The following is a 26587-nucleotide window of genomic DNA, read 5'->3' on the forward strand; positions in this document are numbered from 1 at the left end:
CCTGAGAAAACCTGAGAAAATCTAACCCGGAAGTAATTTTTTATCTGTGTTTCCTGGCCCGTCTTTCTTCCATTTAAAGGGGTATCAACCAGATTCCTTTTCCAATGGCTTCCTCGGGCTGTGACCAGGCTTTAGACAGTTTCAGGCTTTTATTTTGAAAAACGTGCGAGATTTTGAAAACTAGTCAGGTGTCCTCTGATTAGTTCCTGCGCGCGAGAGGGGTAGCTCTCCATTTTCTTTTTCTCTCTTATTGAATAGGTTACGGTCCGGCTGAAATATGATTGATTATGTTTGTTAAAAACAACCTGAGGATTGATTATAAAAAACATTTGACATGTTTCTACGACCATTACGGATACTTTTTGGAATTTTCGTCGAACCGAACGAGGCTTTGGTTTTCTGAACATAGCGCGCAACCCAAATGGCGTTTTTTTGTTATAAAAGTAATATTTATCGAACAAAAATAACATTTATTGTGTAACTGGGAGTCTCGTGAGTGCAAACATCCGAAGATTATCAAAGGTAAGCGATTCATTTAATTGCTTTTCTGACTTTCGTGACCATGTTAATTTGGGGCTAGCTGTTCTAGCATTGATTGATACTCACAAAAGCTTGGATTGCTTTCGCTGTAAAGCATATTTTCAAAATCTGACACGATAGGTGGATTAACAACAAGCTAAGCTGTGTTTTGGTATATTTCACTTGTGATTGCATGATTATAAATATTTTTTGTTATATTTTGCACCCTGCAATTCAGCGGTTGTTTAGGAAAATGATCCCGTAAAAGGGATCCGTAGCGCAGAGAAGTTAAACTAGACATCGGCCGATACGGATTTTGGCATTTTTAGCTAATATCAGACGATTCCTATATGTTCACAGATATATCATGCATCCCTAAAACAAACACTCAAACAACCAACACAAGCAGGGCCCATCTTATTTATGTAGCTAAATATATATGGATGATTTATAAAGTCAGGCACAATTAACAGTTAGGCTGCTGATTATAGATCTAATTAAGTTGGGGTTTCCTCTCTCCTCACTTTTCCTAGACAATTTAGTCTTTTCTCATCTCATAACTTCACTGCTGCCTCCGCCGCATTGTTCTCAACACAAATATACTGGGTGACTTTGCTATTACGCACATAGCAACATGTTCTAGGAAAAGGCACCAATTTAACAGCGCACTGATGTTTCAGAACTGAGGACAGCAACCACTATCAAACTTGGGAGAAAGCGCATTTGTTATAAAATAATATTTGTATTAGTGTTGCACCATTATTCTTATGTAATATAACCATATACAATTTCAGTAGCACGTCTTAAGAGGGTTTCCCAAACTGTCCTGGGGCCCATCCTGGGTGCACGTTCAGTTTTTTGCCCTAGCACTACACAGCTGATTCAAATGATCAAAGCTTGATGATGAGTTGGTTATTTGAGTCAGCTGTGTGGTACTAAGGCAAAAACCAAAACATGCACCCAGGGGGGGCCCCAGGTCAGAGTTTGGGAGAACCTGTATTAGAGTGATCCGCACAGCCACCACAATGGATTAGTCCACTCAGACAGGCACATATCAGACTGGGTGACTAAAGAAATCTCTGTCAACCAACAGCCTATTGACCAAATAATCGACCAGTCTTCTTTTTCATTGTATAGTTTCTCTCATTGAGGCCTGTTCCATCAGTATTCATGTCAGACTGGTGATGGTCTGGGGCAGCCAATTGTATCCACAGAGGGCCATTGTGTGAGCAGACTTTTGTTCCAGCCAAGTAGCAACAGGAAGCACACTTACTGTGTTTTAATGGCTGCTCTGCCTTTATCAGTCCCATTCATCCCATGTCCATGGCTTTCTGTGGGTATATTTGGGGTTGTCTCGGTCTCCATAACTCCCTCTGAAATAAACATCGCAACATTAGTTGGTAAGTTAGCTAGAATTGTTAACTAACGTGGCAGACATTTGCTTGCTTGAACACTTAACGTTAGTAGACACTGGGCTCGGCTGGCTCGAACAAGGGTGGTAACTTTACTTAATGCGTTATGGCTACTGTAGCTAGCTAGAAATCCATGTCAGCAACAAAATACCACTGCAATGTTGCAGTAGCACATTCGGGAAAAGCAACACTCATAGCTATTATGATTAAATGATACACTTAGAGATAAACCCATGGAAACTTCATGACAAGTTAAATTAAGCAAGCAACGCTACCTAGCTTAATTTAGCGAGCTGCACTTTATCACAAATGCATGACAGCTAGCCTTGCACTGCAGCTAACTAGCAAAGCAAGTTAAGCTGCCCGTAACGTTAGCTAACCATGTAGCTCCCGAATTATTATGCGTTGATTAATTGGAAGAAAGTCACTATGCAAAAGTACAATATCACTAAAACTATGGTAATATGCTGAGGTGACAATGCCAGTCAATTAAAAACTCAAGAGTACCTGATAATCCAAAACAAACTAACGTTAGCTACCACAGCATGACAATCGACCTGCGCAACACCTTATCCGGTCCGTGTGACGCATTTATCTAAATATTTGGATCCTAGCAAATAAATAATTCCGTTAGAGGTTCAGTTGTATTCAATCTTGCATATTTATTCATTGATACTATAATGTAAAAAATTCGAATAAAATAGTACTGAGCGACCCATTCAGTGCTTTATGAGGTCTGTTAAATTTTGGATTGATTATTAAAACCAACTATCAATCACTTAGATCATGTAATTTCAGGTAGAGATACCTTGCAAAGGAACTGCTCTCCTCTCGATTTCGCCTGCTTCTATTTATTTTATGTAGCAGGCTTGACCTGATTTATCTCTAGGAAACTGTGCATTGAGCTCACAGAAAAAATAGGGGGAAAAATTTATGTAATTCAAATAATTGAACCAACGTTGGTCAAATAGTTGTTTAAAAACCAAAAGATAACCGACATTTCGGTTAATCGCTCAGCCCCAATGAAAACATGTTTTGATTAAAATTGTGTCTAGATCCTTTTGTATTTTAGACAACAGAGGACTGCAGAGGAAGGTTTGGGCTCAAAATAGTTACATGCCTTTATGTCAATGGTCTTCCACCTGACTACCCATCCCCACGCCCCATCCCCATCCCCAGTGCCTTCCTGTTCAGAGGGGGCAGTGTAGCAATCCTCGCAATATGAGCCAAGTTAAAATTACCACCAAGTGTATTAACCCTATTGGTGTGATGCATAGGGTGTTTGCTTATCACACCAACAACCTGGGTTCACATCCTTGCCTTGCCACAATATTGTAGTAAATTCAGGGGTGTTGGGTTAACAATACAATAACAAATATCTGATGTGTGCTGGCATGATGTTACTGAGATGAACATAAATTAAATTACTTTGGTGTGTATTGTAGGTGCTTCTGTACTCTCGGTACAGCTTTAAGCCTTGTGATATTATGTATTCAGAGGCCTTTGCCCTGGAGCAGAAACACCCTCCGCTAGTGATAGTGATGCAAACAGTCTCGGTAGCCATTTGATTAGATGTTCAGGAGTCTTATGGCTTGTGGGTAGAAGCTGTTTTAGAAGCCTCTTGGGCTAGACTTGGTGCTCTGGTGCCGTGCGGTAGCAGAGAGAACAGTCTATGGCTAGGGTGGCTGGAGTCTTTGACACTGCCTGGTGTAGAGGTCCTGGATGGCAGGAAGCTTGGCCCCAGGGATGTACTGGGCCGTATGCACTACCCTCTGTAGTGCCTTGCGGTCGGAGGCCATACCAGGCAGTAATGCAACCAGTCAGGATGCTCTCGATGGTGCAGCTGTAGAACCTTTTGAGGATCTGAGGACCCATGCCAAATCTTTTCAGTCTCCTGAGGAGGAATAGGTTTTGTCGTGCCCTATTCACAACTGTCTTGGTGTGCTTGGACCATGTTAGTTTGTTGGTGATGTGGACACCAAGGAACTTGAAGCACTCAACCTGCTCCACTACAGCCCCATCGATGAGAATGGGGGCGTGCTCGGTCCTCTTTTTCCTTTAGTCCACAATCATCTCTTTTGTCTTGATCACATTGAGGGAGAGGTTGTTGTCCTGGCACCACACGGTCAGGTCTTTGACCTCCTCCCTATAGGTTGTCTCGTCGTTGTCTGTGATCAGGCCTACCACTGTTGTGTCATCGGAAAATGTAATGATGGTGTTGGAGTCGTGTCTGGCCGTGCAGTCATGAGTGAACAGGGAGTACAGGAGGGGACTGAGCACGCACCCTTGAGGGGTCCCTGTGTTGAGGATTAGCGTGGTGGATGTGTTGTTACCTATCCTCACCACCTGGAGGGGGCCCGTCAAGAAGTCCAGGATCCAGTTGCAGAGGGAGGTGTTTTGTCCCAGGGTCCTTAGCTTATTCATGAGCTTTGATGGCACTAGTAGTCATTTAGGCAGGTTACCTTAGTGTTCTTGGGCATCGGGACAATGGTGGTTTGCTTAAAACATGTTGGTATTACAGGCTCGGACAGGGAGAGGTTGCTCGCAGTACACGTCCTGGTAATCCGTCTGGCCCTGCGGCCTTGTGAATGTTGACCTGTTTAAAGGTCTTACTCACATAAGCTGCGGAGAGCGTGGAACAGCTGGTGCTCTCATGCATGTTTCAGTGTTATTTGCCTCGAAGCGAGCATAGAAGTAGTTTAGCTCTTCTAGTAGGCTTGTGTCACTGGGCAGTCTGTAGTCTGTAATGGTTTGCAAGCCCTGCCACATCCAACGAGCGTCAGAGCCGGTGTAGTACGATTCGATCTTAGTCCTGTATTGATGCTTTGCCTGTTTGATGGTTCGTCAGAGGGCATAGCGGGATTTCTTATAAGCTTCCGGGGTAGATTCCCGCTCCTTGAAAGCGGGAATTCCTGCTCTAACCCTTTACCTTAGTTCGGATGTTGCCAGTAATCCGTGGCTTCTGGTTGGGTTATGTGAGTACAGTCAATGTGGGGACGACATCATCGATGCACTTACTGATGAAGCCAATGACTGATGTGGTGTACTCCTCAATGCCATCAGAGGAATCCCGGAACATATTCCAATCTGTGCTAGCAAAACAGTCCTGTAGCTTAGCATCTGCTTCATTTGACCACTTTTGTATTGATCGAGTCACTGGTGCTTCCTGCTTTTATTTTTGCCTGTAAACAGGAATCAGGAGAATATAATTATGGTCCGATTTGCCAAATGGAGGGCGAGGGAGAGCTTTGTATGTGTCTCTGTGTGTGGAGTAAAGGTGGTCCAGAGTTTTTTTCCCTCTGGTTGCACATTTAACATGCTGATTGAAATTTGGTAAAACAGATTTAAGTTTCCCTGCATTAAAGTCCCCGGCTACTAGGAGCGCCGCCTCTGGGTGAGCGCTTTCCTGTTTGCTTATGGCGGAATACAGCTCATTCAGTGCGTTCTTAGTGCCAGCATCAGTCTGTGGTGGAATGTAGACAGCTATAAAAAAAAAAATACAGATAAACTCTCTAGGTAGATAGTGGGGTCTATAGCTTATCATGAGATACTCTACCTCAAGCGAGCAAAACCTCGAGACTTCCTTAGATATCGTGCACCAGCTGTTATTTACAAAAATACATAGGTCATTTTTTTTATTTTCCAAAGATTGCACGTTTGCTATCAGAATGGAAGGAAGTGGGGGTTTATTCGATCGCCTACAAATTCTCAGAAGGCAGCCCAAGGCAGACGGGCGGATAAGAGGCAATCCGTAATTTTGATTAAGACATTAATGAGCTTAATGAGCGAACGAGGACGGACGTAGTCAATATAACTATTAGTTTAGCACTTTTGAACAGTACACCATGTACAGCGACAGAATTCAGGATATGGGCCATTCTTTCAGTATGGACCAAAGGGTGTTAGGGTGAGGCACATGGGCTAACAGCTTACTACACAACATACACTTAGTATTACTTTCTTAGTTACAGTATACATATCTAGTATACATATCTCCCTGGCATATGTATAGCAGCATGCAATACATTTTTGGACTCACCTTGTTGTGCTGTGCTTACTTGAACAGGAAGGTGGCGTGGCAGTCCTTTGTGGGGAAATGTTGTCATCAAAGTCTGGCATTCTCTAGATTGTCTTGAACTCACTGAAGTCTGAGATTTCCCAGTTCCCAGTTCCGATTTTGAAAATATGATGTGGACATGATCAGTCCAATCAAAGCTACTGTAGATATAACGTCATTAGATTTGTTTTGCCTTCTTTGATTGGCATTTCTAATGTAACTCTATGGCAGCACCTACGGAGCTTGAATTTTCGAGCTCTACCTGTAGATTTTGCGATGACCTGGTGTTCCTATGAGTGACAGAACACTGAGCCAATCACAGCGCAACTAGAGAACATTACCAACCCCTACGCTCTGTATTTTCAGCTGGCTGCCCCACCACAACAGAAAGCACTGAGTTAGGTTGAAACACCTGCATTTTGGAGCTGCCTTACTTAATAAAGGAAAAAAGAGACAAAATTTGTATGCGACTTTATTAACTCAATTAATTATATGTGATATTTCATAGTTTTGATGTCTTCACTATTATTCTACAATGTAGAAAACAGTACATATAAAGAAAACCCCTTGAATGAGTAGGTGTGCCCAAACTTCTGACTGGTACAGTATGTCATTATTTTTTGCAGGAGGTAATTTACATGAAATGGATGACGTAGTACACAATTGTGAACAATGCTCGGGGACCAGTTTTGGCTCATGAGTAATACTTTCAAAACTAATGGCTGAAATTATACAAAAGCTCTGGAGCATCACTTTAATAGTGTTTCTATGTGTATTTTGATGCAATATGAATATATTCCTAATAGCATGTGGCCCCTATACGTTTCTATGTGAATCATGTAGTAACCAAAAAAGTGTTAAACAAATCAAAATATATTTTATATTTGAGATTCTTCAAAGTAGGCAACCTTTGCCTTGATGACAGCTTTGCACACTCTTGGCATTCTCTCAACTAGCTTCATGAGGAATGTTTTTCCAACAGTCTTGAAGGAGTTCCCACATATGCTGAGCACTTGTTGGCTGCTTTTCCTTCACTCTGCCTTCCAACTCATCCCAAACCATCTCAATTGAGTTGAGGTCGGGTAATTGTGGAGACCAGGTCATCTGATGCAACACTCCATCACTCCCCTTCTTGGTCAAATAGCCCTTACACAGCCTGGAGGTGTGTTGGGTCATTGTCCTGTTGAAAAACAGATGATAGTCCCACTAAGCGCAAACCAGATGGGATGGTATATCGGTGCAGAATGCTGTAGTAGCCATGCTGGTTAAGTGTGCATTGAATTCTAAATAAATCACTGACAGCGTCACCAGCAAAGCACCGCCACACATCACACCTCCTCCTCCATGCTTCATGGTGGGAACCACACAATGCAGAGATCATCTGTTCACCTACTCTGCGTTTCACAAAGACACGGCGGTTGGAACCAAAAATCCAAAATTTGGACTCATCAGACCAAAGGACAGATTTCTACCGGTCTAATGTCCATTGCTCGTGTTTCTTGGCCCAAGCAAGTCTCTTCATATTATTGGTGTCCTTTTGTTGTGGTTTCTTTGCAGCAATTCGACCATGAAGGCCTGATTCACGCAGTCTCCTCTGAACAGTTTATGTTGAGATGTGTCTGTTACTTGAACTCTGTGAAGCATTTATTTGGGCTTTATTCTGAGGTGCTGTTAACTCTAATGAACTTATCCTCTGCAGCAGAGGTAACTCTGGGTCTTCCTTTCCTCGTGAGAGCCAGTTTCATCATATTGCTTGATGGTTTTTGCGACGTCACTTGAAGAAACTTTCAAAGTAATGATGGTCTGTCGTTTCTCTTTGCTTATTTGAGCTGCTCCTGCCATTATATGGACTTAGTCTTTTACCAAATAGGGCTATCTTCTGTATACAACCCCTACTTTGTCACAACACAACTGATTGGTTCAAACACATTAAGAAGGAAAGAAATTCCACAAATTAACTTTTAACAAGGCACACCTGTTAATTGAAATGCATTCCAGGTGACTACCTCATGAAGGTGGTTGAGAGAATGCTAAGAGTGTGCAAAGCTGTCATCAAGGCAAAGGGTGGCTACTTTGAAGAATCTCAAATATAAAATATATTTAGATTTGTTTCACACTTTTTGGGTTACTACATGATTCCATGTCTTCACTAGTATTCTACAATGTAGAAAATAGTAAAAATAAAGAAAAACCCTTGAATGAGTAGGTGTGTCCAAACTTTTGACTGGTACTGTATTTCTTATTGTACCTTACATGTGCTTGCCTTCTAAAACTAGGCCTTTTTCACATGCTTAATTTCACATGGCCTATGCCCCAATCTCATTGACTGTAATACTCTGAAAGATTATTCTCCGTGCTTCCGATCAGTCTTATATTCCACATCCCTGTAAGAAGACTTGCTGTGGGGTGCTGAGGGCAACGACGTTCCACAAACCGCTTGCTCCCGACACGGATAATTAGAGGATGAATTTCCAGGCCTCAAAAATATACCCTAATTGTTTGGCTAAGGAGATCTGCTTGGCAGTGAGGCTGTGGATCCGGATCAGGAAAAGGAGGGAAGAGGCGCTGTTCCATCCCAGTCTGCTCCACGGATTACTCAGTTTGGCGCCTCGTGGGTTACGTGGCATAGATATCAGGAACATAAGTCATGGAGAAGAGTGAAAGGAGAAGTGAGGGATGTAAAACGTGTCCGGAGTAATTAGGTTTTAATTTGAAACATGGGGGTTCAGCGAAGGCACGCAAGCAAAAAGCACACACGCATGCAGATGCACACTCACAAACTCACAGATCTTTTCTATTTTTGTCTCACCTCTTTCATCCTCTCTCCTTCATATCCCTCTCTCTCTCACACACACACACACACAAACACACACACACTGTGTGTGCACATCACAACATGTTTTACTTAATTTTCCACCTGGAATGACAGAAGTAGCCAACTTAAAACCAAGTATATTGGAAACTTACCCCAAGAACACTAAATGAATATATATTTCCAATCATAGCCTATTTCCATCCTGTCTCAGGGGTCTGTAAATGTATGGAAATATGCAGCGCATTTCAGAGCAGATTTACTTTTCAAGTGTACTCTTTAATTGTTATGAACACACATACATTCATTAAACTGACTGGGTAATTAGACAAGCACTGAGTTGCCTAATTTATACACTAGAGACCATTTATAAATGTACGGTACTCTTGTCTCCAAAGGTTGCTGGTGGGAGGAGCTATTGTCACGAACGTCGTCAGGGAAATGACCGGACCAAAGTGCAGCGTGGTGAGCGTACATTTCTTTTTATTATGAATGTCCCCAACAAAAACAAGAAACAACAAAACAAACGTGAAGCTTTCTCGGGCTATACAGGCCACTAACAAAGTCAACTACCCACAACTAAGGTGGAAAAACAGGCTGCCTAAGTATGATTCCCAATCAGAGACAATGATAGACAGCTGTCCCTGATTGAGAACCATACCCGGCCAAAACATAGAAACAGAAAACATAGAAATAAAGAAACTAGAATGCCAACCCTAGTCACACCCTGGCCTAACCAAAATAGATAATAAAAGCCTCTCTATGGCCAGGGCGTGACAGCTATAGGAGGACGGGCTCATTTCAATGGCTGGGATGGAATTAATGGAAGATACCGTTCCATTAATACCACATGCTTGACTCCGTTCCATTAATTCCATTCCAGCAATTACAATGAGCCCGTCCTCCTATAACTCCTTCCACCAGCCTCCTCTGCAAGAGTCATAGTAGTATTAACTAAAAGTTGACTACAAAATAAATAATAGATTTTTCTTCCTAGTTCCAACAATCGGGTGAATGAACTGTTTGTGACTTTAAATAAGCCCATGGCTTATACCTCGGCTACTGTAACACACTCAATTCAACTAGACCTGCATTGCAGTATCTATTCTACGTCGTTCGACAACGTCTGAATTAATCTAAATCTCATAGCTGAGGTATAAGGATACAAGGAGTAAAATGTCTGCTGAGGTATAAGGATACAAGGAGTAAAATATCTCCTTAAGTAACTTCAAACCAAGGCACAGACATAAACATACGATACTTTGCATATGCAACAGACCCTACACAGTAATTGCTACCATCTATCTTGGCATTTAAATTCAACCAGAAAGATATCCCCTCTTCCAATGATTCTCTGTCCTTTTCCTACCTTCTCCCCCAGGACATGACCTAGTTGAATATAAGGGGAGGCTTTGAAGCAAACCTTTCATGAACCCTCTCTCATAATTCCACATGTTTGGAGTCTGAGTTGGCACTATATGTTTTCTGTAAATATGGCAATTCTGCACTGTAAATATTTCTCAGAACTGCAGTACATCTCCTCTACAGGGTATGAGATACAGTAGTTACAGTATTCCCATTGCCTTTCTGACATAGTCAAGAGCTGAAACCAGAAATAGTAGATTGTCTCAAAAACTTTTCTGTACACTAGTTAGTAGACTGAACAGGGGTACAGTCAAAAATACACTGTCAGTTCAAAACCTTATATACAATACACTGATGAAAACTACTATGCTCTTCTTCACACTCATTAACTCTGATTTAGAACAGCAACCCCATGAGTCTGCTGTACTGCACCTCTCCTAAACTAGTGTCCTCAAAGACCCGAGGCGATTCAACTTGATACGCTGTGTTCTTTAGAGCTCTATTTGTTGATAATATCTGCAATGGGGAAGAGGAGAGGAGAGCAGGGAGGGGAGAGTTTTCATTCTTACCTGTCAGCTTGTTGCTCCGAGGTATGAATGAGCTAAAATATCTTTCCCATGCAGCGGTGGTGGAAGTGGCGCTCACTGGTGGACTACACTTCGCACGCAGAATGCAGACTGGGAGACTACATGGTTGTGTTCAATAGGCAGCAAACAGAAGAAAACTGAGTAAAATGGGGAATTACCTGGACTTGTCCAATGACAAATTCAAACGTTCTTATTATGTTGAATGCGCCCTAATGAACACGGCCCTCAATTACCCCTGACCTTTAACCCCTACATGGCCAATGACCCAACAGGTTCAATAGCACAGATGCTATATGGGGGGGGCGCACTGTTCCCCATGCGCCGAAGACGTGGATGTCGATTAAGGAAGCCCTCCGCACCACTCTGATTCAGAGGGGTTGGGTTAAATGCGGAATACACATTTCAGTTGAAGGCATTCAGTTGTACAACTGACTAGGTTTCCCCCTTTCCCTTGCAGCAACCTAAAATAGTACAGAGGGGAGTTTGTCAATCCCAATCAGAGTGACTGTTAGAATTTTACATTTGGTTTGGTACCACCACCAGCGTAGCTATGAAAATGTATTCAAACATTCTCTACAGGCACCCAAATAATGATTCTCAACATTTTACCAGCATGTACCCTCTCATTTTGAAATGCCATTCTCCCTGCATTTCAACTCAAATTGAATTAGGAACGAGTCTTGTATTTATACACTATACATTGCCAGTGCAGCGGTACTATCCTGTACCCCCGCACATTGACTCGGTACCGGTGTCCCCTGTATATACTGTAGCCTCGATATTGTTATGCAATTTTCTTGCGTTACTTTATTATTTTATTTTATTACTTTTGTTAATTCAGTAAATATTTTCTTAACTCTAACTCTTGAACTGCATTGTTGGTTAAGGGCTTGTAAGTAAGCATTTCACTGTAAAGTCTACACCTGTTGTATTCGGCGCACGTGACAAATACATTTTGATTTTATTTGGTTTGTGTAATTAAAAGATACTGTAGCTTAGTGTGGAGATGTGTCCATTTCAGACTGAGTTCAAGAAACACTCTCACGAGGAGTGAGCTTTTGAATGGTCACCCATGAGGAACACTGAGGGTAAACAATGTCCGTCAAAAGTGGTGTTAATAGGACATGAAGTAGGCTTACTGGGCATTGATTCTTAGTAGTCAAGTCTGGAGATGTACTACAGTAGCAATGACGCAATCATAATCAAGACAGTTGTTTTCATAAACATTATGATACCCTGTGAAATCCTATTTGAATAATATGCTAGTGGTAATGATGAACAGTTTGACATAATTTCACAATGAAGTTGTGAGGTTTGAAAATGGTTAATTAAAAGATCACCTTTAGCAAAAAGCAGCATTCGAAGTACTGCCTGTACATTATCAGTTTTACACTGCTGCCCATTACAAAACAAAAGATTTGTTCTTATCTGTAGTGTAGAAAAGGACGCATTGTTAAAAAAGTGCAGATTTCAGGCTTTTTAAGACCCACATCTGCTGGGAAGTGCTGACTACCAAAGCCAGGACTGGGAGGGGGGACTGGGAAACTATGCATAATTCAGTAGGAGCCATGAGGTCAGCCTATTAAGACGAGATAATGTGGCCAGATCCGGACTGCTGCTGGGACTGCAGTGACAAACGTAGAAGGATAGGGCTTTTTGCTAATATTCATTAGTGGGCTTTTGGTTTGTGTGTGTGTGTTTATGTGTATGTGAACGTGTGCTGCAATATGTCGCTTTCCCCCTTTTTAATATTCCTTGGCTGGCAAAGCTAAAGTCTCCCTAAACCCCCCTTCCACCAAGGCCACAGCAGCCTGCAGGGTTACTGGGGCCAACTATGAATCTGTCACTCCACAATCGGTTTTAATTTCACACCTCCTCTCTCTCCATCAGGCGTTAATCCGACCAGGGACAGTGGCGTGGTGCACGCAGTCTACTCTCCCAGCCTCCGAGGAAGAGGGAGGGTGCAACTTTCAGTACCCATATGATATGATAATGACATAGTGGTGGTAGAGTAGATACGTAGATATAGTTTTCTCTCGAAAAATGCAAAATAAAATAGAATAGACCCCCAAAAATTTGGTCTACTCTACCACCAATTTTTTTAAACCAAATATTAACAATCTTGAAAGATTGAGACTATTCTAAAAAGTAACCTACAGTCTGTTTCAAGGCTCCTCCCTCCGTGAATAGTGGGGAGTCTCGATACCGGACCCTCACAGACAGTTGGAGGAGAAAGATAATGATTACACTTACAACAGATGAATTTAAAACCTCTTCCGAGTATCCGAGGTCAATTGTGGAAGCGACCACGCAAGAATATAAAGTAATGTATGTACCCTGTCAGAAAAGACTTGTCGTGTCTGCTTTTGTTTTTTCCGGGAAAATAATCCCGTGGTCTCGAGCCTGCGTGTTTACGCGCGGACATAAAGTCACGTATTAGAATTAATTTGCAATGGGGAACAACAAAGTTTGTAGAATGTTTTCCCAGTTGCTGGTTCTGATTATTCTTGCACTTTTACGGGGAGCAGATGGTCAGCATGGCCACCGTGGAATGTCCGTTCCTGAACATGGCTTTTGCCAACCTATTTCCATTCCTCTCTGTATGGATATTGCCTATAACGAGACTATCATGCCAAATTTATTAGGGCACACCAACCAAGAGGACGCGGGGCTTGAAGTGCACCAGTTCTATCCGCTTGTGAAAGTTCAATGCTTTCCTAACCTGAAGTTTTTCCTCTGCTCCATGTATGCCCCCGTTTGTACGGTGCTGGAACAAGCACTGCCTCCATGTCGCTCGCTCTGCGAGAGAGCGAGGCAGGGCTGCGAGGCACTGATGAATAAATTCGGCTTCCAGTGGCCTGACAGTCTCGCCTGTGAATCTTTCCCTGTTCACGGAGCGGGTGAGTTGTGCGTCGGGCAAAACGTGTCTGATAGAAGCGCTCCTATTAATCCTACCTCGGATGTAACCGAATCACCTTATGGGCAGCGTAGGACTGTAAAGGGACAGTTTAGATGCCCAGTTGCATTGAGAGTACCCCCCTATTTGAACTACAGTTTTCTTGGAGAGGAGGATTGTGGTGCACCTTGTGAGCCCTCAAAACCACATGGAATGATGTACTTCAATGAGGACAAGTTGACATTCGCCAAGATATGGATTGGAATATGGTCTGTGTTATGTTGACTCTAATGCTCTAATGTTGACTCTAATGCTTCCAAAGGTTGTGTCAAGCTGGCTGGATGTCCTTAGGGTGGTGGACCATTCTTGATACGCACGGGAAACTGTTGAGCGTGAAAAACTCTGCTGTGTTTGCAGTTCTTGACACAAACTGGTGCGCCTGGCACCTACTACCATACCCTGTTCAAAGGCACTTAAATATTTTGTTTTGCCCATTCACCCTCTGAATGGCACACATACACAATTCAGGTCTCAAGGCTTAAAAATCATGCTTTATCCTGTCTTCTCCCCTTCAGATTCTACACTGATTGAAGTGGATTTAAAGGTGCAATATGCAGAAATCGCTCCGCCATTTCCGGGTTGCAAAAATTCTAATAGTTTGCCTAATTTCAGTTTGCTTGTTTTGTCACAATCGTTGTACCATCTAAATCATTGTTGCCGATGAAAGGAAGTTAGGCTAGCGAGCAAGCATTTTAGCCAGGTAGTTTAGGACAACAAAAACTAAAAGTGTGTACTCTATGACAGTCATAGAACGTTTAGGCAACATGAAAGAGGAGGATGGCATTGGCTATTCTCTACAAGTAGGGTGAGTGTTATTTTCTACTTGCAAGCGCACACAGACACAGAAATCAGTACCATGGACAGCTACATCATATTTAGCTTACGTTGATTGGACTAAGTTGTTTTTGCTCTCTTTAGTCACTGTATTGGACTAAGCATAGGGGATTAGATGATGTTGAAATGGAGCTAGAATTGAGGAGGTAGCTCCTGTTTTCTTTGCGACTTGCGTAACTCTCTGTGGTTCTAAATCAATAGTTGTTTAGTAGTCCGAAAATGGCGGAAATGGCTTCACCATGCTCTAGGGCATGTAACTGTTTGTTACATACAATATGTTTTGCGGACTTCACCGGACAGATGTTGCGGTTTTGTGATGAAACAAAGGTGTGGTTGAATTTATTCTGCCACTGTGTCTTCTTATTGTCTCGGCCTTATGCCTATATACCATGGTGGCAAAGGCATATGAACTAACCGGTTATAGAGCAAACATAGGTTGGAATATGGAATATGGAATTTGTTTCCTGACTTGGCTTACCGCGTGATTTTACACATGCACCGCTACTGCCCAAAGGATATCTGTTACAATTTGTTTTCACTTTGCATATTTAAATTAGTATTATTGCACTTTTATGTAACTTGAATGTTTTGTCGCTATTTAAAACTTCTCCATTAAACAGCATTGATGCCAGAGACTAAACTAAGAGAGGAAATACTTTGTAAAGCTTTTTTCAGACAAATAAATCAATACAGAGCCATGAGATGTGTTTTCAGGTTTTGTTTACTGCATGTTTTGAAACTGAAAGTTGAAGGCATTTTTGTTAACTTTTTGGTGGGTCCCATGTGTTCTGAACAAGAAGATATATCACAGGTTACATGTTTCATATAGATGTGGAGATAATTGGGCATGGATCACAGAAAGTTCCACATACATCTTCATACTTAGAAATGTTACAGGTTGCTTCATATAGGCCTACTACTACACACCAAGCCTCTGCCTATTAGCCATAACTGTTATTGTATCCATGACCTGGAGAGAACAAGGAACAGACAGTTCCTGATCAGATGTGACCTTTTTTTGACAGCACAGCAGAACATACATTTTATATAACATGATGTTAGTAGGCTAGGTTTGTTACAATCCTGTAGCTTATGGATTTTATGGTCACTGTCAGTGTGTGTGTGTGTGTGTGTGTACATTTCCATAGATGTTTCCCATTCATTTACTACTTGTGCTACTGATGAATTAGTGCAATGTATAAGGGGTGTTTGTGTTGCCATGGTTGGTCTATAACCCTGCCACTGTACATCTAACACTCTGGAACACCAATCATCTCTCTCTCTATGTTTGTTTTTGTTTACCTGAAGGTGACATTCCAGATGACATCAATCATCCCAATTGATGTCTCCTTATGACATGTGACTTAGTATAATTACCTTTTGTCAGAAGATAATAATGTGCATTTTTGCGAAACTAGTTATGTACTTTCCTCTGTCAGATTTACAGTTATTGGTTTTGATAGCATAGGGAAAATGAGATAAACAGCACTGCAAATGATAATGTTCAATAATTTATTGACCGTACATACTGAATGATTTCCTTTTTTCCTACTGTATCAACGCCAAGGAGCCAATGGGATTCTTCAGCATCATACCTGAGGCATTCTCTCTCTATATATAACATTGGATTGTGCTCCCTCTAGACTAGACAGCTACACACTGCTGTCTTGGACCAAAATTGCGATTTAGAATTCCCATGTCTCCATCGTCTGTCAACTCCAGCATTGTCTGTTAACACTTGAATTGACGAAATAACAAGGTATAATTACATTTTAGAGGGTAATAACGGGTTTGGCTGTACACAGGAATGCTATGTCATGAATCATTATGAGAAAGTATTTTTGAAAGGGAGAAAAATAATGTGTGTGCCTGTGCCTGGAATCTGCACAAAAATGGGATGTCACACACTCACAGGGCTTATGCTGTTTAAATAGTTCTGGGGGCAACTGTAACCCTTTCCTGCAGTCAAATGACCTAGTGGCCTCATGGGTGGAATGTTATTCATATCTTTCGTAATTTACTAATTAATAAACTTACCAACAAAAAAAACTGCAGAAAATCCGGTGTGTCTATGTCAAACGGTTTTGTTATATTTCAGTCTTCTGTGATGTATATAAAGTGTAATATTGGGATTCAAACTCAAAATTTCATATATTTCAACTCTATATCTGACATGGTATCAAATGTATTTATGAAGACCTTTTTACATCAGCAGATGTCACAAAGTGCTTATATAGAAACCCAGCATAAAACCCCAAACCGCAAGCACATGTCACCTGACATGTGCTTCTAAATCTACATTGGGTGTAGATTTAGAAGCACATGTCAGGTGACCGTTAATTACAGAAGATTTACTGAAGATTCCGATAACTTTGGTAAATTATTGGTAGCTTTGCAACCCTAAATCAAGTATTCCTGCTCATATGGGCCTAATGCTCACTTGAGACCCATATGAGATGCGCTCAAGTAACCAACATACCCCACTGATATGACTGCATGATTTAGCCCACTGCTGTAAAAGGTTAAAGAAGTTGCAAAGGGAGGACATTTTTTGAAGTTTACCAGTAAACTACCAGATTTTTGCTAACTTTCTGTGTGGCCTTACCACATGTACAGTTGAAGTCAGAAGTTTACATACACTTAGGTTGGAGTCATTAAAACTCGTTTTTCAACCACTCCACAAATTTCTTGTTAACAAACCATAGTTTTGGCAAGTCAATTAGGACATCTACTTTGTGCATGACACAAGTAATTTTTCCAACAATCGTTTACAGACAGATTATTTCACTTATCATTCACTGTATCACAATTCCAGTGGGTCAGAAGTTTGTGTTGTTACACGTGGTCTGCCACTGCAAGGACGATCAGCTGTCTGTCCTGTCTCCCTGTAGCGCTGTCTTAGGCATCTCACAGTACGGACATTGCAATTTATTACCCGGTCCACATCTGCAGTCCTCATGCCTCCTTGCAGCATGCCTAAGGCACATTCACACAGATGAGCAGGGACCCTGGGCATCTTTCTTTTGGTATTTCTCAGAGTCAGTAGAAAGGCCTCTTTAGTGTCCTACTTTTTCATAACTGTGACCTTAATTGCCTACCGTCTGTAAGCTGTTAGTGTCTTAATGACCGTTCCATAGGTGCATGTTCATTAATTGTTTATGGTCCATTGAACAAGCATGGGAAACAGTGTTTAAACCCTTTACAATGAATATCTTTAAAGTTATTTGGATTTTTACGAAATATCTTTGAAAGAGGGTCCTGAAAAAAGGACGTTTCTTTTTTCTCTGAGTTTATATGTGTATGTATGTATGTGTGTGTATATGTGTGTGTGTATATATACCTTAGCCAAATACATTTAAACTCAGTTTTTCACAATTCCTGACATTTATAGAGCACGACTTTGAATTAATGCTCAAATAGTGCATTGTGTGACAGCACTGTTTTTCATTTACCCAGAGCACTGGATTTTTTTTATTGTATAAACAACACCTCAGTAGAATTCATCTTGTGTAAGCTACCACCTGCACTTGTTTAACACAATATATAATAATAATAATAAATGCCATTTAGCAGACACTTTTATCCGAAGCTAATGTATGAATAATAAGCTGAAAGACCTTAATGTGTCAAAATCAAAATGCTTTGGGGCTGTTGTGGATGGCAGATTGCAAGGTCCATTGTGTGCTTGTTTTTTTCTGAATGGCGTTTTCTTTGAATAACTCATCAGTCATTGGTGAGGACTGTTCATCATTGTGTTGGAAAGCAGTGCGGTTTGGCTGACAACATGGTTGCACATTCAGGGACACAGAGTGATTGTAACATACTGCCCCCTACTGGGCACAGAAGACAAACATCCTAGAGAGCTAAATGGAAGCAATCATACCCACAAAAAAAGTTATATTACAGGTAAAAGGTTATTTGAATTGAAGTAGGTATTGGGAATATTCCTCCTGAACCAGTTGCAAGCCTAACCTGAGTTATGACACATTTCACAACACTAGGTTTGGAATGTCTTGGGGATTTTATTGTAAAAGCTTTGAAATTAGAAATGGGCACGGCTATTTGAATCAAATTAGAAGCCATGCCTGTACAGCAACAACTTGGAGCCTGTTGAACACATGCTTGTGCATACATTGTTCTAAGACTTACATGATGGTGGCGATTCTGCACATTGAATCAACAAATCATGACGGATAATGCTTTACACGTAACTTTTTCGTGTGCAGTATGTGCCTGTGTTCAGGAATGAATAGTCGTAGTGGACAACATGATATGACCCATAATAAAGCCATGTACATGTCAGATACAGAATAACAAATAGCTGCGTCACAAGGTAATTAAAAAAAGTCTAATAAGATTGACAATTTAAATCAATCTTGAATTTTTTTAAAGTAAGACCACAGGAGAGGAGTGCAAATAGGGGGCAGTACTTCCTGGAATACACAAATACACACAGAGAGAGGATAAAATGAAGTTACCAGGAAATATATAAGCCCCATCATTTCTATTAACAGATTATTGATAGCAGTTTTATTTTGGACGCAGAGGATGTATTAGCAGTTGTGAACTGCAGTTCCTTTTTCCACATTCTGTTGTGTTACAGCCTGCATTTAAAATGGATTAAATAGAGATTTTTCACACCCATCTACGCACAATACCCCATAATGAAAAGTGAAAACTTGTTTTTAGAAACGTTTGCAAATCTATTGAAAATGAAATACATTTACATAAGTATTCACACCCCTGAGTCAATACATGTTACAATCACCTTTGGCAGTGATTACAGCTGCGAGTCTTTCTGGGTACGTCTCTAAGAGCTTTGCACACCTTGACTGTACAATATTTGAACATTTATTATTTTTAAAATTCTTGAAGCTCTGTCAAGTTGGTTGTTGATCATTGCTATTCAGCCATTTTCAAGTCACGCCATAGATTTTCAAGCTGATTTAAGTCAAACCTGTAACTAGGCCACTCAGGAATATTCAATGTCGTCTTGGTACGCATTTTAGGTTATTGCCCTGCTGAAAGGTGAATTTGTCTCCCAGTGTCTGTTGGAAAGCAGACTGAACCAGATTTTCCTGTAGGATTTTGCCTGTGTTTAGCTCTATTCCTTTTCTTTTAATCCCCCCCAAAACTTCCTAGTCCTTGCTGATGACAAGCAAACCCATAACATGATGCAGCCAACACCATGCTTGAAAATATGAAGAGTTGTACTCAATGATGTGTTGTGTTGGATTTGCCCCAAACATAACACTTTGTATTCAGGATATAAAGTAAAGTTCTTTATCACATTTTTTGCAGTTTTACTTTAGTGCCTTATTGCAAACAGGATACATGCTTTGGAATATTTGTACTATGTACAAGCTCCTTCTTTTCACTCTGTCATTTACACTGAACAAAAAAATAAACGCAACATGCAGGTTTTACTGAGGTTTTACTGAGTTACAGTTCACATAAGGAAATCCGTCATTAGGCCGTAATCTATGGATTTCACATGACTGAGAATACAGCTATGCAGCTGTTGGTCACAGGTACCTTAAAAGAAAGGTAGGGCGTGGATCAGAAAACCAGTAAGTGTCCGGTGTGACCACCATTTTCCTCATGCAGCGTGACACATCTCCTTTGCATAGAGTTGATTAGGCTGTTGATTGTGGCCTGTGGAATGTTGTCCCACACCACTCCAATGACTGTGTGAAGTTGCTGGATATTGGCGGGAACTGGAGCACTCTGTCATACACGTCGATCCAGAGCCTCCCAAACATTATCAATGAGTGACATGTCTGGTGAGTATGCAGGCCATGGGAGAACTGGGACATTTTCAGCTTAAGATGAGGTGATGGCGGCGGATGAATGGCACGACAATGGGCCTCAGGATCTCGTCACGGTATCTCTGTGCATTCAAATTGCCATTGATAAAATGTAATTCTATTCGTTGTTCGTAGCTTATGCCTGCCCGTACCCTAACCCCACCGCCACCATGGGGAATTCTGTTCACAACATTGAAATCTGCAAACCACTCGCCAACACGACGCCATACACGCTACACTGTCTGCCATCCGCCCGGTAAAGTTGAAACTGGGATTTATCAGTGAAGAGGACACTTCTCCGGCGTGCCAGTGGCCATCGAAGGTGAGCATTTGCCCATTGAAGTCGGTTACGATGCCAAACTGCAGTCAGGTCAAGACCGTGGTGAGGACGAAGAGCACAGCGATGAACTTCCCTGAGACGATTTCTGACAGTTTGTGCAAAAATTATTTGGTTGTGCAAACCCACTGTTTCATCAGCTGTCCGGGTGGCTGGTCTCACACGATCCCACTCCATTTTAAATTCAGGCTGTAACACAACAAAATGTAGATAAGTCAAGGGGTGTGAATACAGGCACTGTATCTGCTGTGTCCATGCACTCAATTCATAGTGTTCACAGTAACAGTGAACTTTGTGACCTTGTGTGTAACCTTACAAATGTTGACCAAGTCTGCTGTAGTGTTATAAAGCAACATTTAACTCTACTCATGTCAAAGAAGGGCATGATCACTTTAATTGTGATATAATTCAGAATTTGCTTGACTAAATACACTCCTAAACCACGTAAACAGTATATCTTCATAATTGTTACGGTTAAAGTCTGACAGTATTTCAGTCATCTGCACTATTGAACCCGGACGTTATGGCCTTTTATAGGTGAACCTTTGAGCTGATGTGCAAGTGATATTGCAATAAACATTTGATCATCTCGAGTTGTTCCGAGAAGAAACGCCATTTCAAGGTACAGACATGGCAGACCTTCTCCTTGAGAATTATCTTTCCTGCCATGTGTGTTCTGAGATTTATACAGACCCTGTGTCTCTTAGTTGCCTCCACAACTTTTGTTTCAGCTGTATTTCCAAGTTCTGGGATCAAACAAAAAATAGTAACTGTCCAATCTGTAAGAGGAAATTTTCCAAAAGAGTGGATGCCTAACTTTGCCCTGAAGGACCTGGCAGACTCATACACAAAGAGGGAGAAAAGGGTGTACGTCATTGACTCAATGACCGATGAAATGATCGGGTCTACAGGCTGTGGGAAGGAAGAGAAGAGGGGGTCCAAAGATTTACGGATGGAAGAAAAAAGGGAGCCCATAGAATCAGGTGTGGAAAAAAAGAGGGGTTCCACAGGCTCAGGGAGAGAATAAATAAGGGGGTCCACAGATTCAAGAACTGAAGAAAAGCAAGTTTTTCCTGGGCTGGCTGGACAGGTGTTGTGCAGTAAACATGCAGAGAAGCATAAGTGGTTTTGTATGGACGAGGGGAAAGCTGTGTGTAACGTCTGTGAAAATCCAACTCAACACTCTGGACACAAGGTCATTGCTATAGAAAAGGCTGTAGTTGACCTCAAGGTAAATGTGTGCATCTGTTTCAAATTTCTACATGTTCTACATGTTACTGGTATAATTTTGACATGGTTAGATTAAGTCACATCCCCTCTAACCTCACCTGGTGTAACCTGGTGTTGCTTGCCACTGCCACCTTAGCTGGCTTTTTAAAAATCAAATATAAGTTTATTGGTTGCCTACACAGATTTGCAGGTGTTATGTGCAGAAAAATGGTTATGTTACTAGCTCCATCAGTGCAGTAGAATGTCTAGCAAATACAATACACATACACAAATATTCAAAAAAAGTCTAAATAACAGTCCAAAGTAGATATATTAGACTGAGCAGTGTCAGAATCCAGAATATACAAATGTAGTGTGTATAGAAAATATATAATTTGGAGAAGAAAATGGTATGTACAGTAGTAGGTATATTAGGATGAGATACAGTACATTAAGAAAGTATTCATACCTCTTTACTTTTTCCACATTTTGTTGTGTTACAGACTGAATTTAAAATGAATAACATTTCAATATTGTGTCACTGATCTACACACAATATCCCAAAATGTTGAAGTGGAATTTTGTTTTAAGACAACCCCTTTGTTATGGCAAGCCTAAATAAGTTCAGGAGGACAAGTGTGCTTAACAAATCACATAATAAGTTGCATGAACTCATTCTGTGTTCAATAATAGTGGTTAAAAATATTTTAGAATGACTACCCCTACCTCTGTACCCCACACATACAATTATCTGTAAGGTCCCTCAATCGAGTAGTGAATTTCAAGCACATAGTCAACCACAAAGACCAGGGATTTTTTCAAAAATGTAGCCACACTAGCCTACTTGACCACTGCCTGAAACTGTAACTTAAAGCGGGTACAGCCTCAGTGTTCCCAGTAAACCCGTGCTGGAAGTTGCACAGAATTTCCATAACCTTAAATTTTGCGCTCAGCAGCCCTGAAATGTGTTCAGTGCCTACATTTGTTTTGAGGGACCATTGCAGCTAAGCACAGGAAAAATCCTTTTAGCTAACCCCTCACCTAACCCTTTAACCTATCTCCTAAACTTAACCCTAACCCCTAGTCATTCTAACATTAGTCACCTAGCTAGAATTCGTAACATGCCATACATTTTGCAAATTCATAATATATACGTTTTTCAAATTCTTAACATATAATACGGATTGTAATTCGTAACATATCATACGAAATGGGTGATGGACATCCACAAATTAATACATACCATACAAAACAGAACATATACTAAATGGAGTGTCCTGGATTTACCTACAGAATAATATGAAATACTCTGAGACCAGGTTGGGCTATATTAACAACCTGTACAATGTCACACAGGAAAAGCTGAAGCTGTACTTGAAGCCTATGCAGGACAATCTGAAGAAATGTACTGAGACTGAGAGAAAATACAAGCATATTGTTCAACACACAAAGGTAAGTGTATTGGCAATGGAAGCAACAAAATAAAATACAAATATAGAATTTTATCTGAATTAAATTGAACAGACTTTTTTACTTTATACTTTTTTAATTGGTTAATTTATTGTGTTTTCTATTAGTTGTTCTGAAATGTTCTAACTATTCTTCCATTTTTCTACCTTTCTAACAAAATCATGACATCATGAGCCCCAACCAGGTATTTTTGCTAATTAAGATGCTTCCTTGTCATAGACACAGTTGGTGGACACTGAGAGGCAGATAAAGGAGGCTTTTGAGAAGCTTCACCAGTTTCTGAGAGATGAAGAGAAGGCCAGACTAGGTGAGCTTCGGAAGGAAGAGCAGCAGAAGAGAGATACTATGACCACAGAAATGAAGATCATTCACGACCAAATCTCATCTCTTACAACGGGTATCACTACTTTGGAACAAGACTTAAAGAAGCAGGATTTGCGCTTTCTGAAGGTATGTACACAGTAATCCCAAAACTAGACTGCAAACATTGCATGTTGCATCTGTTAGTTAGGATAACGTACATACAATGCTAGTGGTTTAGTTTGAGGGTACGGATTAGATCATTTTACAGTATCACACCACAATATGCAGTGCAATCAATGTGATTGTGGGTGACGTATACTCCCCAAGGAGCTATTGCTGATAAGAATAGAGAGACATTACTGCAGCTTTTGGGATAGAATCCATTATGATGATGGCTTTGATTCCTTGTCTAAGGTTTAATCGGTTGTTTTCTGCATAGGATATTCCAACGGTTTCTTGACTTATTCTAGCATAATATGATTAACATTCAGCCTTTCTCTGTCTTATCATTGCTAGAGCTACAAAAACATCCAAATGAGGTACGTCCAATGTCTTTTCTTTCTCAATATCATACGGTATCTGCTTGTTACTGATATAGAGAAATTACTCCTCTTACACATAAACGATATGGCCTAAAAATCACATCTCAATATTTGAATGGATGGTGTTCATGAATTGTTGGAAGATCCTTGGTGTCAAGCTCAACCCAAGTACAATTGTACTGGAACACACCAATGTGCATCATCAATGATCAAGCAGAAATATGGAATCAAGCTGCCATATTGGATTAGCAATAAATCAAAGCATACTCTTAATTGATAAGTGCTACTCCTAACTTGACCAAAAACCTTAGAGACAGCAGGCAGAATTGTGAAAAAATATATATAATATAACACCAAAACTTTCTGAAAGGGATTGTGTAGCTCAATGACTTGGTTTGAAGTATCTCAGATTGTTTGGGCATTAATTTAAAACATATCAGGTTAATTGATTTCCACAGTTTTTTTAATGCTAACATTAGCGGTTAGGAGGACTCATTCCTTGTCCATAGACTCCTTACAAGCTAAGGAGAACACTCACCCATTATTATGATTTACAGTTGTATAGCCCAGCTGCAGTGCACACCACAAGATCCTAAAATATTATCGGGAGTGCTCATAGATGTAGCCAAACACCTGGGTAACCTCAAGTTCAGAGTCTGGGAGAAGATGCTGGTGATTGCTAACCACAGTGAGTAACAGTTAAAAGAGCATATGTTTGTGATTAATATGTATTGTAGATGATAGAGTAGGTTTAAAATAACATTTTATTTGTGTTACAACTTGTCTTTATAGTCAGTTTTCATGATGTAGCTATACCAAAGAAAAGGTATACACTGCATAGAACTAACAGAGTATCTCCTTATCTTCAAGCTCCTGTGATTATGGACCCCAACACTGCTCCCAGCTTTCTCACTTTGTCTGATGATCTGACCAGTGTGCGAAACTCAGGCACGCAGCAGATGCTGCCAGATAATCCAGAGCGATGCACGTTTAACGCAAAAATGTTGGGTTCTGAAGGGTTCACCTCAGGAAAGCACAGCTGGGAGGTGGAGGTGGGGAACCACCCCAGCTGGAATTTGGGTGTGGCTAAAGATTCAATCAACAGAAAAGATAGGACATTCGCAAATCCTAAATATGGAATCTGGGCTATAGGTTTAGAAGACAGTGAGTATACAGATCCAGAGGCTAGGCTTCTTGCTCTGAAGAGGAGACCCCAAAGGGTTATGGTGCAACTAGACTACAGTGGAGGGGAATTGTCCTTCTATGACCCCCGTGACATGTAAAAAATCTACACTCACAAAGACACATTTAATGAGAGACTCTTCCCATACTTCTCTATTGGAAAATGTAAAGATGCCAGTGAACCTGGATTCATCCAGATCTGCCCCTCAAAGGTGTCTCTAAAAGTGATGTTATCGTAAATTTAACAAGGAATGTTTCATAGATAAAAGTATCATAGAAAGCCTTTCTAGTGGGATATGGTATGTCATTCCTCGTAGAAACTGAATAGAAATGTTCATGAAAGGTAGTATTTCATATTTAGTAGAAATTCAACAAATACATCATTTAGAGTCAGTGAGGAATATATCATGAACATGTGGATATTCAAATATACAGAGTTGGTGTCATATTAGTATGCTAATTCAACTTTAATGACAATCTAATCTACTTTAATGACAATCAAAGGGCATGTTATGAAACCCTTATATCAATTATTAAAATGTAATATTTAAATTGCTGCGGGTAATGATTGACTCTTCTACCCAGCTCGGCTTTTAGCTGTAAAGCTTTTGACACGTAGCGGTAAAGTTATTGTAACCTTTTCTTGATCCAATTCTTCCTTGTGTTCTCAGAAAGGAGGATGTATACGTAAGGCAATCGTAACACATTTATGAAAGCAATCATAATAAAGCTTTGTGTTGAAATAATCTGACTTGAGTTATTGTAGTACCGGATTCTAACACCAGAGGAGGCCTGTCTACCATTGGAAAAAGTTTGTCCTATTCTCTGGCCTACTATCCGAGTGTTAGTCTGCTACTGGCTATCCGTAAATGTAAAAAACAAGAAAATGGTGCCGTCTGGTTTGTTGATTAAGGGATTTTAAATGATTTATACTTTCACTTTTAATACTTGAGTATATTTTTGCAATTACATTTACTTTTGATACTTAAGTATATTTAAAACCAAATAATTGAAGACTTTTACTCAAGCAGTATTTTACTGGTTGACTTTCAATTTTACTTAAGTCATTATCTATTAAGGTATCTTTACTTTTATTCAAGTATGACAATTGGGTACTTTTTCCATCTACCAACAAATTGAAACACTCCTCAAACACTTATTGGTTTTGCCGAAACGATCATCTCCCTCTTTCATG

At 40.6% G+C, this 26587-nt stretch overlaps 3 protein-coding genes and 1 long non-coding RNA gene across 5 annotated transcripts in view; 3 read left to right on the forward strand and 1 right to left on the reverse strand.

The window, feature by feature from the left end:
• The window catches only part of dus3l (dihydrouridine synthase 3-like (S. cerevisiae)), a 30459-nt gene extending 28573 nt beyond the window's left edge, over nucleotides 1-1886 (reverse strand). For both annotated transcript variants that reach the window (XM_071367961.1, XM_071367960.1), the window contains exon 1: nucleotides 1793-1886. In XM_071367961.1, the coding sequence (XP_071224062.1) occupies nucleotides 1793-1884 (92 nt within the window). In that variant the 5' untranslated portion in view covers nucleotides 1885-1886. The remainder of the gene's footprint in view (nucleotides 1-1792) is intronic.
• On the forward strand, nucleotides 1794-11750 carry LOC139554810 (uncharacterized). Its single transcript, XR_011670901.1, has 3 exons — nucleotides 1794-1919; nucleotides 9199-9265; nucleotides 10789-11750. It is a non-coding gene; the product is annotated as an uncharacterized lncRNA (long non-coding RNA).
• A 1352-nt stretch (nucleotides 11751-13102) lies between these two features.
• On the forward strand, nucleotides 13103-14050 carry LOC139554809 (frizzled-7-B-like). Its single transcript, XM_071367962.1, has one exon. The coding sequence runs from the start codon at nucleotides 13205-13207 to the stop codon at nucleotides 13931-13933; it is 729 nt and encodes a 242-aa protein (XP_071224063.1). The 5' UTR covers nucleotides 13103-13204; the 3' UTR covers nucleotides 13934-14050.
• Nucleotides 14051-23152: 9102 nt separating this feature from the next.
• On the forward strand, nucleotides 23153-26132 carry LOC139554822 (zinc-binding protein A33-like). The gene is made up of 5 exons (XM_071367980.1): nucleotides 23153-23347; nucleotides 23585-23815; nucleotides 24185-24207; nucleotides 24768-24898; nucleotides 25081-26132. The coding sequence occupies exons 1-5, from the start codon at nucleotides 23195-23197 to the stop codon at nucleotides 25491-25493; spliced, it is 951 nt and encodes a 316-aa protein (XP_071224081.1). The 5' UTR covers nucleotides 23153-23194; the 3' UTR covers nucleotides 25494-26132.
• The last annotated feature ends 455 nt before the right edge of the window (nucleotides 26133-26587 follow it).

Source organism: Salvelinus alpinus, chromosome 26, assembly GCF_045679555.1.
Source record: "Salvelinus alpinus chromosome 26, SLU_Salpinus.1, whole genome shotgun sequence".
NCBI lineage: Eukaryota > Metazoa > Chordata > Actinopteri > Salmoniformes > Salmonidae > Salvelinus > Salvelinus alpinus.

Coding starts and splice junctions, on each gene's coding strand:
- LOC139554822 (XM_071367980.1), top strand. CDS start 23,195: ATGAAATACTCTGAGACCAGGTTGGGCTATATTAACAACCTGTACAAT. Junction 23,348..23,584: donor ATATTGTTCAACACACAAAG/GTAAGTGTATTG, acceptor TCCTTGTCATAG/ACACAGTTGGTGGACACTGA. Junction 23,816..24,184: donor AGGATTTGCGCTTTCTGAAG/GTATGTACACAG, acceptor TATCATTGCTAG/AGCTACAAAAACATCCAAAT.
- LOC139554809 (XM_071367962.1), top strand. CDS start 13,205: ATGGGGAACAACAAAGTTTGTAGAATGTTTTCCCAGTTGCTGGTTCTG.